This window comes from Oncorhynchus tshawytscha, linkage group LG07 (genome assembly GCF_018296145.1).
Source record: "Oncorhynchus tshawytscha isolate Ot180627B linkage group LG07, Otsh_v2.0, whole genome shotgun sequence".
In the NCBI taxonomy this organism is placed as follows: Eukaryota; Metazoa; Chordata; class Actinopteri; order Salmoniformes; family Salmonidae; genus Oncorhynchus; species Oncorhynchus tshawytscha.
This window is the reverse complement of record NC_056435.1, coordinates 21,691,408-21,712,133: the sequence shown is the minus strand read 5'-3', so window position 1 is coordinate 21,712,133 and position 20,726 is coordinate 21,691,408. Positions and strand designations below refer to the sequence as shown.

The 20,726-nt window shown below is 41.2% G+C and overlaps 1 protein-coding gene across 1 annotated transcript; it reads left to right on the top strand.

The window, feature by feature from the left end:
• The first annotated feature begins 14,923 nt into the window (after positions 1 to 14,923).
• LOC112254135 (cytochrome c oxidase subunit 6C-1) lies at positions 14,924 to 18,069 on the top strand. Its single transcript, XM_024426405.2, has 4 exons — positions 14,924 to 15,079; positions 17,173 to 17,287; positions 17,459 to 17,590; positions 17,972 to 18,069. Exons 2-3 carry the CDS (start codon positions 17,183 to 17,185, stop codon positions 17,582 to 17,584), a joined length of 231 nt encoding a protein of 76 aa, XP_024282173.1. The 5' UTR covers positions 14,924 to 15,079; positions 17,173 to 17,182; the 3' UTR covers positions 17,585 to 17,590; positions 17,972 to 18,069.
• Positions 18,070 to 20,726: the final 2,657 nt, after the last annotated feature.

Below are 20,726 nucleotides of genomic sequence, written 5' to 3'. Positions count from 1 at the left end.
GAGTTGTTTTGAATGCGCCAGGCTACCTCTTATTTCTGAATAGGGCTACCTCCTACAAAGAAGCCCTTGTGTCTGTATTGATGATAAATTGGCATATCTACACAGTAATAGTGGCTGGCTGCGATATCAACTAGCCTAATAATTGTTGTACTGAGGTGATATGCCTATTTTAGCTAAATCGACAAATTAAATTGATTAGATTACTCTGGCAATGAAAAATATTTTTTACAAAATCATGTACATGATTTGTAAGGTGTTCATGGTGAGATCTTTAATAATAAACTAAACTGACAAACTAACACGTGACGCGTAACCAGTGGTGTGCCGTGGGCCTGGGCCTTCAGTGAGGTCCTACACAGTCCCACCCGAATTAATCCACCTCTTATTACCATCATTATGATGCCATGGCTCTAGACACTATAAATTTAGACAGAAACGCAGTATAACCAGGCGTTGCGTCACCTTGAAATTGACATTTTTATTCAGAGAATTGCAGGGGAAGAGTACAATACAGTACAGTTCAACTAATAGGCAAGAACATAGTCGAGTGCAACAGAGTTATATTAATATTCTTCTTCTATCCATTTCTGGTCCACAAACTTTGAGCTTTAAGTCCCAAAAAATATATACAATGTGTTCACTAAACAGCGCATTGTCGCACCCAAAGCAGTTTCACCGTGATGATAAAGACACATAACTATTCACTGAAAATAAAAGAAAGAAAACAAATAATTTGCAACATAGGCTATTTGCCATTTTATTTTGTTAATATATAGGCTATTTAATATTAACGAAATAAAATGCGAAAAAAATTGTGTCCCATAAATGAAAGTTCCTGTTTACCCAAAAACATGACACAATCAATGAGTCTTTTCAATATTTCCCTATTTTTCTTCACCTTTTCATTGTGCAGCTCCGTTGCCCTGCGCGCTTGTTCATTGAGCTGTAGATCCACTCGGGTGTCCCAAAAAGTTTTCAAAAGCACCATTGCTTGTAAGTGCCCAGCCGTACTTTGGTGTCTCGTTGCTGCCTTGGTTAGACAACTCAAGTTTGCAAAGCCAGTGTGGCTCCAAACACCAAATCGATCACTTGCAAATAATAGGCATTCCCAGCAGTACAGTTTGCAGTGCTTCTCTGAGCCTGTGAGCCATTGATAGCGCTCGTAGTTGGAACTTTGAAAGTGGCAAACGAACCCTTTTCCCGCCTGTGACAGGCTTTGTAGCGTCGGCGTCGGGCGACCCCTCCTTACAATGTCTAACTTTTCTTGAAAAGTTCGTCTTGAGAATGGCGTTATAATTATATCCTCGACCAAATCGATATCTTCTCCTCCTTCCGCCATTGTGGGTTGAAAAAACAGCTTAGTAGTACGCAAATTAATTTGTTTATCAAATTCAGTTTCCTAGTTCTGAGGTTCTGCATAGACATGCCCATAGGACCTGCCTCTCAATATTGTTAATCCAATCAAAAGACGTGCACGCACTATGCCTGCTCGCTGGCTCCTGTGTAACACTGGAGCCAGCCAGCAGGCGTACAATAGCCAACTCTAAAGCTGATTGGTTGACACTAAATTTTCATTTCCATTCACTTTAAGCTTACAAGCGCCCGCACTGTTGATTCTGAAGGCCTGAGGGCAGATTTTAGACCCCTGGCAACACATGATGGCGGAATATGATTGGATAAAGATCTAACATAAAGACCAGCCCTCCAAATCTCAACCTGGGGCTGGAAGCAGTGCAACCAAGAGGAAAGCTATGAAATGAAGAGTATAACTCTTACTCTGGGGAATAATTTAATACATATTTGTGGGAAAATATATTTTTTTTAAATGATATTCTGATGATGTTTAGGCCAGCAGAGAAGGCCTTGCTGGCCCTGACGGCCCACCACTGCGCGTAACACGTAGATGTAAGATTGTTCATAATAAACTTAAGCAAACTGACAGACGGGTCAGACGGGTCAGTGACACGTTACACAATGTAAACACTACATCTACATGGCGTGTCACGTGAAGTGAACGCGTCGGCAGTTTGACGCCTTAGAAAAAAACTTGTCTCCATTGACAGTCCATGTTAATTCATGCCGGTATTTTATGGCGCTAGGAAGACGTTAAGTGACTTCATGAGAGTAGCTTCACACGGCTTAATTACGGCCCTTATCACCCCCCATACAAACTGACACATGACGTGACGTGTCAGTTTCACCTGTACACGAGGTGAACACTATGTCTACAGGACGTGTACGTGTCACATTACATTAACATAGGTTAAATGTGTCGGCAGTTTGAGGATGCCTTAGAAAAAAACTTGTCTCCATTCATAGTCCATGTTCATTTATGGCGGTATTTTATGGTCCTAGGCCGTGCTTAATTTGAAAACTGGGAGGTGCTGGAACAAAAAGTGAGCGCAAGAGGGGGGAGACCTGGGGAGCTCTGAGGTACCAGACTGCATGAGAAAAACTAAAAAAAACATTATAATAACAAAGCATTGCATGCATATCATCACATTGATATAGTGGCATAGAGCAGTAGAGTTAGAGGCATTACAGAATTTGCACACATGGGGAAAGTTTTAGTGGCCTAGGTCTGTGAAAATCTTTGCCTTTTATAAACAAACTTTTTTCATGCAATTCTACGTCCTAAATAAAAACGACCTTGTCTTGAATTAGGTAGTTAGGCCTATGTGTGGAGAAACATATTGCAGGCTACAATATGAGGAAATTATAGTCCTAAAAATGATATCCAGTTTCACTGACTCACCCAATAATGCGCAGCTTACTCGCTGGTGATGGCCAATGCACTCATGCCAAAAGCCTCTTTCTCTCTTTTTAGCAAGAGAAATTTCCTTTCCAACCTGTGTTTACCCGCGACTGTATTTGAAATATTGCAAAATGGCCTGTTTTGTCTGCATGCTGTTTGTTCAATGACAGATTTTCTGCGCGTGCCCAACTGTAAGCTATGCCTTGTTTTTGGGCTACACTCCACAGCTAGGCTATTTTTTACAAGACTGCTACTGATCCTCTGGGGCAAAAATACAGGCTTTCTCATGGTGTAGTAGGCTATTCTGAGTTATTAAATGTATTTATAAACAGACAGCAATAACTAACATTTTCTCCAAATGTATTTCAATTTATCAGAGGTGCTTCAGCTCCTCCAGAAACCTTTGCGCGGCTATGATTCTATAAGGAACTAAATTATGAAGTGCAATCCTAGGGAGATGTCTGTCAGAGCAGAGAGTGGGAGTTAATCTCATTCTAGTTCTGAGAGAGACAGGCACACTTTTCACACAACCAAGGCCACACATTGGTCTCAAACAGGTTACAATGTTGCTCAAACCAGAAATATCAGGCACCGGCTGAAAATCTACTTTTTCACATGACATTTTTTGGATTAACATCTGGCCACTCTACCATAAAGGCCAGATCAGTGGAATGCTGCAGAGATGGGTGTCCTCCAGGAAGGTTCTCCAATCTCCACAGAGGAACACCGGAGCTCTGTCAAAGTGGCTATCAAGTTCTTGGTCACCTCCTTGACCAAGGCCCTTCTCCCCCGATTGCTCAGTTTCGCCGGGAGGCCAGCCTTAGGAAGAGTCTTGGTGGTTCCAAACTTCTTCCATTTAAGAATGATGCAGGCCACTGTGTTCTTGGGGACCTTCAATGCTGCAGAAATGTTTTCATACCGTTCCCCAGATCTGTGCCTCAACACAATACGGACAATTCCTTCGACCTCATGGCTTGGGTTTTGTTCTGATATGCACTGTCAACTGTGGGACCTTATATAGACAGGTGTGTGACTTTCCACATCATTTCCAATCAATTGAATTTACCACTGGTGGACTCCAATCAAGTTGTAGAAACATCTCAAGGATGATCAATGGAAATAGGATGACCCTGAGCTCAACTTCGAGACTCATAGCAAAGTGTCTGAATGCTTAAGTAAATAAGGTAATTCTGTTTGAAATGTTTTATACATTTGCAAAAATGTATAAAAAACGGTTTTCGCTATGTCATTATGGGGTATTGTGTGTAGATTGGGAAGGAAAAATAAATATTTAATCAATTTTAGAATAAGGCTGTAATGTAACAAAATGTGGTAAACATCAAGGGGTCTGAATACTTTCCAAATGCACTGTATGTTTTGTATGTAAATGTATCTACGTCTCTCTGGATCTATCCGCCCTTTCCTGTGTTCGGTCTTAACCTTTCTGCCTTAGTCTCTGTCTGGTGCAAGCTGCAGCAACCTTAATGACAAACTTCTCCATCTCACTATCTCAAGAATGTTTATAGGTCAGTTGTTTGACATACTAGTCTGGAAAATATTGTGTTGAAAGACATTGGTCCATAGATGCCATATATATATGCCATATATACAGTGGGGAGAACAAGTATTTGATACACTGCCGATTTTGCAGGTTTTCCTACTTACAAAGCATGTAGAGGTCTGTAATTCTTATCATAGGTACTTCAACTGTGAGAGACGGAATCTAAAACAAAAATCCAGAAAATCACATTGTATGATTTTTAAGTAATTAATTTGCAATTTATTGCATGACATAAGTATTTGATCACCTACCAACCAGTTAGAATTCCGTCTCTCACAGACCTGTTAGTTTTTCTTTAAGAATCCCTCCTGTTCTCCATTCATTACCTGTATTACCTGAACCTGTTTGAACTCGTTACCTGTATAAAAGACACCTGTCCACACACTCAATCAAACAGACTCCAACCTCTCCACAATGGCCAAGACCAGAGAGCTGTGTAAGGACATCAGGGATAAAATTGTAGACCTGCACAAGGCTGGGATGGGCTACAGGACAATAGGCAAGCAGCTTGGTGAGAAGGCAACAACTGTTGGCGCAATTATTAGAAAATGGAAGAAGTTCAAGATGACGGTCAATCACCCTCGGTCTGGGGCTCCATGCAAGATCTCACCTTGTGGGGCATCAATGATCATGAGGAAGGTGAGGGATCAGCCCAGAACTACACGGCAGAGCTTTTTGGTCTAAACTCCACTCGCCGTGTTTGGAGGAAGAAGAAGGATGAGTACAACCGCAAGAACACCATCCCAACCGTGAAGCATGGAGGTGGAAACATCATTCTTTGGGGATGCTTTTCTGCAAAGGGGACAGGACGACTGCACCGTATTGAGGGGAGGATGGATGGGGCCATGTATCGCGAGATCTTGGCCAACAACCTCCTTCCCTCAGTAAGAGCATTGAAGATGGGTCGTGGCTGGGTCTTCCAGCATGACAACGACCTGAAACACACAGCCAGTGAAACTAAGGAGTGGCTCCGTAAGAAGCATCTCAAGGTCCTGGAGTGGCCTAGCCAGTCTCCAGACCTGAACCCAATAAAAAATATTTGGAGGGAGCTGAAAGTCCGTATTGCCCAGCGACAGCCCTGAAACCTGAAGGATCTGGAGAAGGTCTGTATGGAGGAGTGGGCCAAAATCCCTGCTGCAGTGTGTGCAAACCTGGTCAAGAACTACAGGAAACGTATGATCTCTGTAATTGCAAGCAAAGGTTTCTGTACCAAATATTAAGTTCTGCTTTTCTGATGTATCAAGAACTTATGTCATGCAATAAAATGCAAATGAATTACTTCATCATACAATGTGATTTTCTGGATGTTTGTTTTAGATTCCGTCTCTCACAGTTGAAGTGTACCTATGATTTAAAAAAATTACAGACCTCTACATGCTTTGTAAGTCGGAAAACATGCAAAATCGGCAGAGTATCAAATACTTGTTCTCCCCACAGTATCAAGCCCTGTGGTTCGGGAGATGTCATTTAAGTGTTTTTCGAAATGCGAAAAATCCCTCATGGCAGACTTTGTGGGTCCTTGAGGCAAATTTGAGAGGGAACATTGCACCGAATTTCAGGACTCTAGGTCAGTTATGGGCAACTGGCGGGCCACAAAGGCCTTGGCTCAATTTCCCTCGGAAAATAAAATTTTTCTATTTTCATGCTAATAATAGCATTCTAATTTCTAATTCAATGGTCAATCTAAGGTCTCTCACACCAGTCTCGCTTATCGTGTGTCCTCTGCCTAGTATTCATGGATACAGCTCTCAGATGATAAACATATGTTGCGTGCAATTTTAAGATCATTTGGACGTCCCTACTACATTGATGTTGACATTTTACAATGGTTAGGTAAAGGACTTGGTTATGGTTTAGGGTAGGGATGTCCCAAGGATTCCAGTTAGCACTGCCCATAAACATTTAGGAGCAATTGGTGCAAGGACTGGCCATCCATTATATACAAATGATAGTTTTAACCATGTTTTGAGGCTATACAGTCTTTTTTTCAGTAAAAAAGGCATATGATTGGTTCTGATGGGAAGAACAGTTACACTAAGCTCAACAAGCATTTATATATTATTTTCTTCAAGAATGAATGGGTATACAGTGCCCAGCTCAGGGCGACTGCCTTCAGATTCACATTTTGAGTATTTGGCACACAGTGGTGGAAGGTAAAGTATTGCAATTATTTAAAAAAAATTGTAAACCAGAATGGATGGACTGTAATTGTTCAACAAATAATGTTATTATGAGTGAAAACTGTTGTCATACATATGTTTCAGGCTGTGAACAGTCGGAGTATTTGGCAAATGGTGGTGGAAGGTGGAGACTGTCCATCAGAGGGTGGAGAGAGAACATGCTGGAAGGATGACAAACAAGAAGACATACAGTACATTTGAGCACATTGCTTTACATGGGGTTCAAGTGAGAGATGGGATCAACTTGAAACACTAAACATTCAACCTCTGTTGAACATTATACTTAGTTTGTTTTTATAGATTTGCTTTTCAATGAAAGAAGACAGTGCTGATTGACCCATTGACTGTACAGGGTCAACCATGAATAGTTTTGCAAAACGATTTATTGTTTTGTTGTCAACCACTAGTTAGGTCCAAATAATTCAGTTTGTGAACGATACACAGAAACACCGGGACCATATACAGTGGGGCAAAAGAGTATTTAGTCAGCCACCAATTGTGCAAGTTCTCCCACTTAAAAAGATGAGAGAGGCCTGTAATTTTCATCATAGGTACACTTCAACTATGACAGATAAAATGAGGAAAAAAAATCCAGAAAATCACATTGTAGGATTTTTAATTTATTTATTTGCAAATTATGGTGGAAAATAAGTATCTGGTCAATAACAAAAGTTTATCTCAATACTTTGTTATATACCCTTTGTTGGCAATGACAGAGGTCAAACGTTTTCTGTAAGTCTTCAAAAGGTTTTCACACACTGTTGCTGGTATTTTGGCCCATTCCTCCATGCAGATCTCCTCTAGAGCAGTGATGTTTTGGGGCTGTTGCTGGGCAAAACGGACTTTCAACTCCCTCCAAAGATTTTCTATGGGGTTGAGATCTGGAGACTGGCTAGGCCACTCCAGGACCTTGAAATGCTTCTTACGAAGCCACTCCTTCGTTGCCCGGGCGGTGTGTTTGGGATCATTGTCATACTGAAAGACCCAGCCACGTTTCATCTTCAATGCCCTTGCTGATGGAAGGAGGTTTTCACTCAAAATCTCATGATACATGGCCCCATTCATTCTTTCCTTTACACGGATCAGTTGTCCTGGTCCCTTTGCAGAAAAACAGCCCCAAAGCATGATGTTTCCACCCCCATGCTTCACAGTAGGTATGGTGTTCTTTGGATGCAACTCAGCATTCTTTATCCTCCAAACACGACGAGTTGAGTTTTTACCAAAAAGTTATATTTTGGTTTCATCTGATCATATGACATTCTCCCAATCTTCTTCTGGATCAACCAAATGCTCTCTAGCAAACTTCAGACGGGCCTGGACATGTACTGGCTTAAGCAGGGGGACACGTCTGGCACTGCAGGATTTGAGTCCCTGGCGGCGTAGTGTGTTACTGATGGTAGGCTTTGTTACTTTGGTCCCAGCTCTCTGCAGGTCATTCACTAGGTCCCCCCGTGTGGTTCTGGGATTTTTGCTCACCGTTCTTGTGATCATTTTGACCCCACGGGGTGAGATCTTGCGTGGAGCCCCAGATCGAGGGAGATTATCAGTGGTCTTGTATGTCTTCCATTTCCTAATAATTGCTCCCACAGTTGATTTCTTCAAACCAAGCTGCTTACCTATTGCAGATGTAGTCTTACCAGCCTGGTGGAGGTCTACAATTTTGTTTCTGGTGTCCTACGACAGCTCTTTGGTCTTGGCCATAGTGGAGTTTGGAGTGTGACTGTTTGAGGTTGTGGACAGGTGTCTTTTATACTGATAACAAGTTCAAACAGGTGCCATTAATACAGGTAACGAGTAGGACAGAGGAGCCTCTTAAAGAAGAAGTTACAGGTCTGTGAGAGCCAGAAATCTTGCTTGTTTGTAGGTGACCAAATACAGTGCCTTGCGAAAGTATTCGGCCCCCTTGAACTTTGCGACCTTTTGCCACATTTCAGGCTTCAAACATAAAGATATAAAACTGTATTTTTTTTGTGAAGAATCAACAACAAGTGGGACACAATCATGAAGTCGAACGACATTTATTGGATATTTCAAACTTTTTTAACAAATCAAAAACTGAAAAATTGGGCGTGCAAAACTATTCAGCCCCTTTACCTTCAGTGCAGCAAACTCTCTCCAGAAGTTCAGTGAGGATCTCTGAATGATCCAATGTTGACCTAAATGACTAATGATGATAAATACAATCCACCTGTGTGTAATCAAGTCTCCGTATAAATGCACCTGCACTGTGATAGTCTCAGAGGTCCGTTAAAAGCGCAGAGAGCATCATGAAGAACAAGGAACACACCAGGCAGGTCGGAGATACTGTTGTGAAGAAGTTTAAAGCCGGATTTGGATACAAAAATATTTCCCAAGCTTTAAACATCCCAAGGAGCACTGTGCAAGCGATAATATTGAAATGGAAGGAGTATCAGACCACTGCAAATCTACCAAGACCTGGCCGTCCCTCTAAACTTTCAGCTCATACAAGGAGAAGACTGATCAGAGATGCAGCCAAGAGGCCCATGATCACTCTGGATGAACTGCAGAGATCTACAGCTGAGGTGGGAGACTCTGTCCATAGGACAACAATCAGTCGTATATTGCACAAATCGGGCATTTATGGAAGAGTGGCAAGAAGAAAGCCATTTCTTAAAGATATCCGTAAAAAGTGTCATTTAAAGTTTGCCACAAGCCACCTGGGAGACACACCAAACATGTGGAAGAAGGTGCTCTGGTAAAGATGAAACCAGAATTGAACTTTTTGGCAACAATGCAAAACGTTATGTTTGGCGTAAAAGCAACACAGCTCATCACCCTGAACACACCATCCCCACTGTCAAACATGGTGGTGGCAGCATCATGGTTTGGGCCTGCTTTTCTTCAGCAGGGACAGGGAAGATGGTTAAAATTGATGGGAAGATGGATGGAGCCAAATACAGGACCATTCTGGAAGAAAACCTGATGGAGTCTGCAAAAGACCTGAGACTGGGACGGAGATTTGTCTTCCAACAAGACAATGATCCAAAACATAAAGCAAAATCTACAATGGAATGGTTCAAAAATAAACATATCCAGGTGTTAGAATGGCCAAGTCAAAGTCCAGGCCTGAATCCAATCGAGAATCTGTGGAAAGAACTGAAAACTGCTGTTCACAAATGCTCTCCATCCAACCTCACTGAGCTCGAGCTGTTTTGCAAGGAGGAATGGGAAAAAATTTCACTCTCTCGATGTGCAAAACTGATAGAGACATACCCCAAGCGACTTACAGCTGTAATCGCAGCAAAAGGTGGCGCTACAAAGTATTAACTTAAGGGGGCTGAATCATTTTGCACGCCCAAATTTTCAGTTTTTGATTTGTTAAAAAAGTTTGAAATATCCAATAAATGTCGTTCCACTTCATGATTGTGTCCCACTTGTTGTTGATTCTTCACAAAAAAATACAGTTTTATATCTTTATGTTTGAAGCCTGAAATGTGGCAAAAGGTCGCAAAGTTCAAGGGGGCCGAATACTTTCGCAAGGCACTGTACTTATTTTCCACCATAATTTGCAAATAAATTCATTAAAAATCCTACAATGTGATTTTCTGGATTTTTTTCCTCATTTTGTCTGTCATAGTTGAAGTGTACCTATGATTAAAATTACAGGCCTCTCTCATCTTTTTAAGTGGGAGAACTTGCACAATTGGTGGCTGACTAAATACTTTTTTGCCCCACTGTATATATATATATACAGTACCAGTAAAAAGTTTGGACACATCTACTGTTAGTGTTTACATACTGGAGAGGGAATGCAAAACAACAATGCTGGACAGAGTGGAATCAGGTGTATCAAAAGGCAATTTATTGAGTCAAAGATATCTCGTCCTGCAGTTTTACGTGCATGGACCTAGTTCATATAACTCATCAAGTGAGTCAGGTGAAAAAGGGACCTAGACATTGGTCACAGCAGATTTTATACATGGAATATGTAGGTGGAGTCTTGTCGTGTTGGTCTTCTGACTGGTCCCAAAGGATTGGAGGCGGACCTGCTCTAGCCAGAGCAGAAGCCCCATTGGTGCACAGCAGAGTCTTGTTCTGAGCACCCGACCAGTAGAGGGGGGTGAGATGTGTGTTTATACAAGGAGATATTTGTGTGTCTGGAAATCTGATACAGGAGAGCAGAGGGGGTCGTGAAAGAAGAGAACAGAGGGGGTCAGTTTTATGGCTGGGTGTATGTGTTCTTGCGATGGAATGTCTTTGTTTCCTGGGGTGGTAAGACAACAGAGCTGAGGGGGGGTAGTTTTATTGCTGGGTGAGTGAGCTGGTTCCTGTTTTAGCAGGGGTAAGTAAGATGACTTGAGTCAGGCGGTTTGGCTTGGCGCTGTATAATATATGAGCTATGTGTATGAATGTTTACATATATATATATATATGACACTACTCATTCCAGGGTTTTTCTTTTCTATTTTCTACATTGTAGAATAATAGTGAAGACATCAAAACTATGAAATAACACATATGGAATCATGTAGTAACCAATAAAGATGATTCAAAGTAGCCACCCTTTTCCTTGATGACAGCTTTGCACACTCTGCATTCTCTCAACCAGCTTCATGAGGTAGGCACCTGGAATGCATTTCAATTAAAAGTTAATTTGTGTAATTTCTTTCCTTCTTAATGCGTTTGAGCCAATCAGTTGTTGTGACAAGGTAGGGGTGGAACATAGCCCTATTTGGTAAAAGACCAAGTCCATATTATGGCAAGAACAGCTCAAATAAGCAAAGAGAAACGACAGTCCATCATTACTTTAAGACATGAAGGACAGTCAATGAGGAACATTTTAAGAACTTTGAAAGTTTCTTCAAGTGCAGTCAGAGTTACCAACCTCAGATTGCAGCCCAAATAAATGCATCACAGAGTTCAAGTACAAAAAAATAAAACAAATATTTCATCTTTATTTAATCAGGTAGGCCAGTTGAGAACAAGGTCTCATTAACAACTGTGACCTGGCCAAGACAAAGCAAAGCAGTGTGACAAAAACAACAGCGTTACACATGGTATAAACAATCATACAGTCAATAACACAACATAAACATCTGTATACAGTGTGTGCAAATCAAGTAAGGAGGTAAGGCAATAAATAGGCCAATAGTGGCGAAGTAATTACAATTTAGCAATTTACACTGGAGTGATATATGTGCAGATGAGGATGTGCAAATACTGGTGTGCAAAACAGCAGAAAAACAAAAACAAATATGGGGATGAGGTAGGTAGTTGGTTGGTTGGATGGGCTATTTACAGATGGGCTGTGTACAGCAGCAGCGATAGGTAAGCTGCTCTGACAGCTGATGCTTAAGTAGCAGACACATCTCAACATCACCTGTTCAGTGGCCACCCGAGTGGCGCAGTGATCTAAGGCACTGCATCACAGTTGCTAGCTGTGCCACTAGAGATCCTGGTTTGAGTCCAGGCTCTGTCGCAGCCGGCCACGACTGGGAGACCCCATGGGGAGGCAGACAATTGGCCCAGCGTTGACCGGGTTAGGGGAGGGTTTGGTCGGCAGGGATGTCCTTGTCCTAATGCGCTCTAGTGACTCCTGTGGCGGGCCAGGCGCATACACGATGACACGGTCGCCAGGTGTACTGTGTATCCTCCGACACATTGGTGTGGCTGACTTCCGGGTTAGGTGGAGATTGTGTCAAGAAGCAGTGTGGCTTGGTTGGGTTGTATTTCGCATGGCTCTCGACCTTTGCCTCTCCTGAGTCCGTACGGGAGTTGCCATTTTCTTTAACCTGTCTAGGACCGCTAGCGGAACCCACCGCAGCAGCCAGTGAAAGTGCAGGGCGCCAAATTCAAAACAACAAAAATCTCATAATTAAAATTCCTCAAGCATACAAGTATTTTACACCATTTTAAAGATAAAATTCTCGCTAATCCAGCCACAGTGTCTGATTTCAAAAAGGATTTACAGCGAAAGCACCACAAACGATTATGTTAGGTCACCACCAAGCCACAGAAAAACACAGCCATTTTTCCAACCAAAGAGAGGAGTCACAAAAAGCAGAAATAGAGATAAAATTAATCCCTAACCTTTGATGATCTTCATCAGATGACACTCATAGGACTTCATGTTACACAATACACATATGTTTTGTTTGATAAAGTTTATATTTATATAAAAAATCTGAGTTTACATTGGTGCGTTACGTTCAGTAGTTCTAAAACATGCGGTGATTGTGCAGAGAGCCACATCAATTTACAAAAATACTCATAATAAACATTGATAAAGATACGACTATTATACATTAAACTTTAGATAAACTTCTCCTTAATGCAACCGCTGTGTCAGATATTCAAAAAAGAAAGCCAACCATGCAGTAATCTGAGTACAGCCTTTAGACAACAAAGCAACCAAAAAGATACCCACCATATTGGGTAGTCAACATTACTCAGAAATAGCATTTTAAATATTCACTTACCTTTGATGATCTTCATCAGAATGCACTCCCAGGAATCCCAGTTCCACCATAAATGTTTAATTTGTTCGATAATGTCCATCAGTTATGTCCAAATATCTTCTTTTATTAGGGCGTTTGGTAAACAAACCAAAAGCACGTTCAGGTCGCGCCGAACGTCGGACCAAAAGTTCAAAAGGTTCCGTTACAGCTCGTAGAAGCATGCCAAACTAAGTATGGAATCAATCTTTAGGATGTTTTTAACATAAAACTTCATTAATGTTCCAACCGGACAATTCCTTTGTCTGTACAAATGAAGTGGAACGTAGCTACCTTTCACGTGAGCGCTCCAGACAGAGGCTGTGGCACTCTGCCAGACCACTCACTCAAAGAGCCCTTATGAGCCCCTCCTTTAGAGTAGAATCCTCAAAACAAGTTCTAAATACTGTTGACATCTAGTGGAAGCCATGGGAAGTGAAACATAACTAATATCACCCTGTATCTTCAATGGGGGCTGAGTTGAAAAAGTACAAACCTCAGATTTCCCACTTCCTGGCTGGATTTTTTTCTCAGGTTTTTGCCTGCGTTCTGATATGAGTTCTGATATACTCACAGACATCATTCAAACAGTTTTAGAAACGTCAGAGTGTTTTCTATCCAATACTAATAATAATATGCATATATTAGCATCTGGGACAAAGTAGGAGGCAGTTCACTCTGGGCACGCTATTCATCCAAAAGTGAAAATGCTGCTCCCTATCCCAAAAGGTTAAATCTGAAAACATTGCGAAGCCACGCCCATTTTCTGTTGAATTGCAGTATGGGCCCTAAAAGCATGGAAATAGGGTCCACTGCTTGTATATTTCGGGTTGCGCTTCAAAATCATTAAAGACACACCCTCCGCCACTTACCCTTATGCCCTTGGGGGAATCCCTGTCACCATCTTGGCTCTCGGTTCAAACGAATAGCCAAACAAGGGAAGTTTGCAATGTAAGGCCCACAGCCCTCGTTTCTGATTGAGTTTGCTTGTACAATTATGTTCACTTCGGGGCCTGAAACATCCCATAATTCATTCCTTCCTCCATTATTGATAGGCCTACATTTTTAGAAGAAAAAAAAAACATTATACCTCCTAGACCTATGCTGTAACAATGACGAATTTATTATTGTTGGAACACAATTATTGTCTACGCTAGGCTGTAAATGGCAATGATGTAAAATTACATTAGGCCACTCATATGGTGTATTTTGTCAGGATGTATCAGCGAATAGACCTACTATAGAAAAATAGGCTATAGACTATGACACTGAGATGTGCTGGATCATGTATCCTAAGTCATCTTATAATTAACGTGGCCACCAGCCATTATACCAGCCAGGTTTGGCCGATGGACTTACATTTTTAGAATTAGTGTGAGTTAGGTGGAGAAAAAAAAATCTGTGGTAAAATTGAATTCATTTATAGCATCAATTCTCTACGGTCCTTCTCCATCTAATAGCCTAATGGGACGAATTTTAGCATGCAAATGACCTAGCTAATTAGAGGTGAAATTATTATATTTATTAGTTTTTAGCTCTTCCATCACGTGCCAAATAAAAACCTCATATTGCCCTACTTCTGAAAGTTAATCGGGACAGATATGCTTTAGTGGACTCGCCCGAGTAACATTAGCCGGAACCCAGAGTAGTATGATTCTGCCGGAGTCGATGCTGAGTCCCCCTGAGTCTCAAACTGAATAGGCTCGAACCCACCGTGTTGACTGGGGTCAGATAGTCACACAGCTTTTACTTTGAAGACAGCTAGCACACGCTTCCTGTTCGAGCCCCTCCTCTCTACGCCAACACCGTCTCTGTTCATTAATTCAATCTTCTGGACGAAATATGAAAAATGAATTAACGCATTCGAAATGATTATCCGTCTTAGTTAAATTCGGATATTGATTGAAAGAACAATACACGAATCGGTCGGGAACCCTGCACTTGAACTTGTCTATCTCTGATCATTTTTGTGCCCATGACATTTCCGTAGATGGACGTTTCGCGTGTCTCGGATTGCCCACTTTATTTACTCTGATTGTCCCTTCGCGAGACCAATAGTATTCCTTCCGGAAGATCAACGCCTCAGTGTCGCGCTAACATATTTTGGTGAAGGTCGTGAGTTCTTCTTGTAAGTATTTAGTAAATGTGAACGCTAAATCGAATACTTTCCATCTAACCAGTACAGAAAATATGTACTTCAAGATGTTGAAATGTTATGATTCTGTCCATTGCATAGTAATATTATAATTGTCGACATTGCCCTCTAGTTTGTAGCAACGTTTGCTAGCTAGCTTCTTTAGCCTCGGACTGTCGACGTTCTATTTTCAATGCACTTTTCAGTGGTTGGTGTTGTAGATATTTATTCTTCCGGTAAAACTATAGCTAGCAACCAAATTGCAGCAAACGTTTTATTTGGATTTTTTCCCGAATATTGAAATACTGTTTTAAAAAAATTGCCATTGTATTGATGCAAATAATCAGGTAGGCATAGGCTACTTTGTAGTTATATTAATTGCCTTCCATCTACCCGAAAAAGATTAGGCTGTCATTAGCATCGCTAACTGCTACACAAAGTGTTAGACATAGTAGCCCTTCATCATCGCACACAGCAGGGCTCTACATTCAGGTACATTTGCCAGTCGCCCAAACCTAACTGGCCGAATGAGGAAAACATAAAAAAATAACTGGGTCACGTCAAGATCTGACAGGAAAGCGAATGATACGTTCATAATTTCAGGAGCATGTGATTCTCTTTCATGTGCGGGGTGAGCAAGTAGCCTATACAGTGTTTTATACAGACATTGGCAAGTCAAATATAATGGTTTTTCAAGCAATTAATTGTAATAATTTAAGGACCTAACTTACGTTTTATATTTAATTATTGTAACAATCTTATAGGGGGAAAAATATCCCAAATATATGCAAAAAAAGTATGCATTACCACTGAGAATAATGCCTTTTTTAAATGTTTTTTTTATAGGCCTACCGAATTACATTATGCATTGACATTATGCATTGACATTCACATTATTTTAAAGAAATCAAATATGTCCACATTGCTAAATAGACAAAATGTTCCTGACACGAACACACTAATGAAGTCTGTCCATGTCTTGTCAGTCTTGCCGTTTGATATATTGAAGAGTTGTTGAGGGGTTTACTGTATCATGTTTTAAAACGAGAAAGTGACCAAAAACCAGGTTCCCTTTGTAATGGAACGCTTTGTATAGAAAACATTTTGTTTTGCGCAGTAGAACTCCTAAATCGGCTACCATAACTTCAATGACTTTTCAAGGACCAAGGAGCCTAGGGGAAATGTCGGATTTAAGTTAAGCTGTGATGACTGAACTTTGCCCGCATATATTCAACCAAGTGTTTAAAAAGTTCAAATACCTGGTTTGTATACCCAGTCATGCCTTAGCAGTTACTGGTAGAGCTATCATAACTTGGAACATCTTTCCAACCTTTAATGCTGTTGGTCTTTGCTCCACACAACAACCAGCTGTTTGAGAGCTGCGTGCTCTCTGCCCGACATATTATCTATAGCAGGAATGGGCACATATGAGGGTGGGGGCCACAAAAAATCTGAACTCGTGAGGGGCCGCTGTTGCTCATTGGTCCCCATACACCCCCCCCAATTCTACACATTTTGCAATGGGTGTAGAGAAAATGTTGCTGTTTTTAAAGCAAGTTTGCTGCAATTCTACACATTTTGCCATGGGGTGGAGAGAAATGTTTGCTGTTTTAGTAACTGAGTGAGACTAACAAAATCAATGGGGGCCCCCCGGCCGGTAATTCGACCATGATAGTTTAGCGGCCAGCTATCTAAACTTAACTTGGCTGTCTAAAATAGGAGTCAAATGGTTGCAAATGCAGTATCAAACCCAGGTGCCTTTCCACTTTTCTCTATTCCTCCGCAAGCAAGGGGGAGGCCAATGACATCACAGATTCCCGTTAGACAAACTCCTTGAATACCCTACTCGAAGTTGGCAGTTGTCTAGGAAACACTATTGTGCTCAACTTATATATTTTTTCCGTGTGTACTTTACTGTATTTATGCTTGGGATATGGCTTTTCAACAGTAAAAGTTCATACATTGCTGGAGGACGTCTAACTACAACCATATCAAGAATTTTCTTGACATAAGGACATTTCTGAAAGCAGCATTGTTCTACTTCAACCTAATTAAACAATGTTACATTTTTCTTCTGAACTTTCCAGGTACTCCACAATGTCTCTGGCTAAGCCTGCAATGCGAGGACTCCTCGGGAAGCGTCTGAGGTTCCACCTGCCCATCGCCTTCGCCCTGTCAGTGGTGGCTGCAGCAGCTTTCAAGGTCAGCTGATGGATGCTAATAATTTGCCAATTAAAAAAATAATAATAATATCTTGAGACTCTGGGTAGAGAAGTGTAAATGAAAGAGTTAAAGTCCATCATGGAATTGATGTTACCACATTGAATGGATGTCTTCAGGAACAGGCATGATGTAAATACTTTGTCTTCTCAGTACGGCGTAACAGAACCAAGGAAACAGGCCTATGCCGATTTCTACAAACATTATGATGCCACAAAGGAGTTCAACAACATGAGGGAAGCTGGTATTTTTGAAAGTGTCAGGCCAACTGGTGAATAAACCCCCGTGAGTATTTTGCAACCAATTAGGCATAATTTCATCTATCTATTAGGCTAGTGTTTTTACTTCTTGTCCTGTAGGTTTTGGGTGTGTGCAGGCTTTTGTCCCAGCCAGCAGCACACCTGGGTTGTGTTCTGTAGGCACAAGTTATTAGGTGTTTCAATGTGTAATAAGTGTGCAAGTATTTCAAAATGTTGTTGCCTATTGAACACACCTTTTGAATCATCTAAACAAGGTCTTCAGATGATTAGTTGGTGCTGGGTTAGGAGAACAAAGGCATGCTGCGGACCTCTTGGTGGATATCTTTGTAATCAATTATTGTCAAATTTTCATTGTTATAACTGCAGTACTGTGCAACATCTTATGCTGTCTCCCTTTGTATTACAGGTTGCATCCCATTGTGCATTCCTGGTCTGATGTTCCTGCTCTGTGATTGACTGATCGAACATTGCTGTTATGTTCTCATAAATAAACTATTCTCTCTATGGGTGCCTCTGTCTCATCGTTTTGAATTATCACAAAAATTGTGATAGAGAAACAGCTTTGCTCAAGAAAGCAACATAGCTATCATTCTCATAGATTACCAGTTGAAGTCAAATAAAATGTTATACAACTGGTGAATACAACTTGTGTAGACCTTACAGTGAAATACTTACAAGTCCTTAACCAACAATGCGATTAAGAAAAATATCCAGCAGTAAAATAACAATAGCTTGGCTCTATACAGGGGATACCAGTACAGTGTGGGGTAGGCACCGGTTAATTGAGGAAATATGTACATGTAAAGTCCGTGCTTCCATAGCTACAGAATTGTTAATGGGATGTGATGCTCCATAACCGTTGCAGCTTGGCTGATGGAAAGCCTTGCAAGGATTTTTTTCAAATAACTTGTTCTTGACATTGCTTTCTTTTGTTCTGGATTCAGCAAAAAGTATATTTTTAAAATGTCTGTGTCCAGTTGCAGATGGTTCTCCAGAAAATATTCAGAAAGATAAACCCACATTTTGTACCAAGTGATGAGTTCCTTTGCCATTTTAGCTGCCAGATATCTTGCGTTTCCCAACATCTTTGCAGGACTTAGTTGTTTCTATGCAACACTGCGAAGTGTGGAAGTAGATGACAGCGCATCAGTCGACCAAAACCAAGATCTGCTCACTTGAGGCATTTCTCAATACAAAACGTGGATTTAATATCTTGATGAAAATTCTCTGGTTTTTGGAGAACCACCTGCAATTGGACATGTTTTATAAGATTCTCTTTTGACTGAATTGAGAAAGAAAGTTTTACGAACTTGTTAGTAAAAAAATATTCCTTGCAAACTTTTCCATTAGCGAAAGAGTAACTGGTATGGAGCATTACATATCCCGTTAACAATTCTGTTGCTTTCTTAGGGGGCGGGGGGGGAGTTTCATTGCTAGTTTATGTGTAAATTAAATTGCTACTACATCAGCTTATTGCTGGAACTGGGTGGAAGTATGGTACGGTAAAGATGGTGGAATCATGTTCTATCAGACGGGTGAAATTAATGTAAATGAACGGTAGGCAATTAAGGTCACGGTTATGGAAACTTAAGACACTAAAGCGGTCTTTCTGCTGACTGAAAAACACCAAAAGAAAGATGCCCAGGGACCCTGCTCATCTGCGTGAATGTGCCTTAGGCATGCTGCAAGGAGGTATGAGGACTGCAGATGTGGCCAGGGAATTAAGTTGTAATGTCCGTACTGTGAGATGCCTAAGACAGCGCTACAGGGAGACAGGACTAACTATATTTAGGACTAACTTATTCCTTGCCACCCATTCTGAAACTAACTGGCGCCGAAGGGGATGGCTGCCATTTTACAGGCTCCTAACCAACTGTGCTTAAACCTGTACCCCCGCACATTGACTCGGTAACGGTACCCCCTGTATTATAGCCTCATTATTGTTATTTTAGTGTGTTACTTATGAAAATATTTTTTTACTTTAGTTTATTTGGTAAATATTTTCTTAACTCTTTCTTGAACTGCATTGTTGGTTAAGGGCTTGTAAGTAAGCCATGATGCTGGCACCAACATGCTTTACCGTAGGGATGGTGCCAGGTTTCCTCCATATGTAACACTTGGCATTCAGGCCAAAGACTTCAATCTTGGTTTCATCAAACCAGAGAATCTTGTTTCTCATGGTCTGAGAGACTTTTAGGTGCCTTTTGGCAAACTCCAAGCAGGCTGTCATGTGCCTTTTACTGAGGAGTGGCTTCCATCTGGCCACTCTACCATAAAGGCCTGATTGGTGGAGTACTGCAGAGATGGTTGTCCTTTTGGAAGGTTCTCCCATCTTCACAGAGGAGCTCTGTCAGAGTGACGATCGGGTTCTTGGTCACATCCCTGAACAAGGCCATTCTCCCCTGACTGCTCAGTTTGGCCAGGCGGCCAGCTCTAGGAAGATCCTTGGTGGTTCCAAACTTCTTCCATTTTAGATTGATGGAGGCCACTGGGTTCTTGGGGACTTTCAATGCCGCAGAATTGTTTGGTACCCTTCCCCAGATCTGTGCCTCGACATAATCCTGTCATGGAGCTCTATGGACAATTCCTTCGACCTCATGACTTGGTTTTTGCTCTGACGTACACTGTCAACTGTGGGACCTTGTATAGACAGGTGTATGCCTTTCTAAATCATGTCCAATCAATTGAATTTACCACAAGTGGACTCCAATCAAGTTGTGGAAAAATGTAAATAAGATATTTCAGTTTTTTATTTTTAATAAACGTGCAAACATTCCCAAACCTGTTTTCCCTTTTTCGCTATGGGGTATTGTTTGTAGATCGATGTGGAAAAAGTATTGGGTCTGAATACTTTCCAAATGCACTGTATATCGGACATATCACGCAGGTGTATCAATTTAAATATATATCAAAGACCAGATTGAAGAATGGGATATTATAGACAAGTCAGTTATTGCATTTGTATCAGTTTGTATGAATGAGTGGTTGCAAGATATGTAGACCTTCCAAACACACACCAGACAGAAGGCTGTTCTACACTATTTGTTTAACAATAGATTAAAGTCCCAAGTGGACAAGTCCAAACTGATAAATTGTAAAAGTCCTATTTTAAATGTCCTTGAGGAGCGTTCTGTGGTCCCACCACGGCAGGCACACTTTGA

What these genes read in the sequence shown, in the direction of transcription:
- LOC112254135 (XM_024426405.2), top strand. Translation starts at nt 17,183, where the DNA reads ATGTCTCTGGCTAAGCCTGCAATGCGAGGACTCCTCGGGAAGCGTCTG. An exon ending in TGGCTGCAGCAGCTTTCAAG is followed by an intron (nt 17,288 to 17,458) that starts GTCAGCTGATGG and finishes TTGTCTTCTCAG; the next exon opens with TACGGCGTAACAGAACCAAG.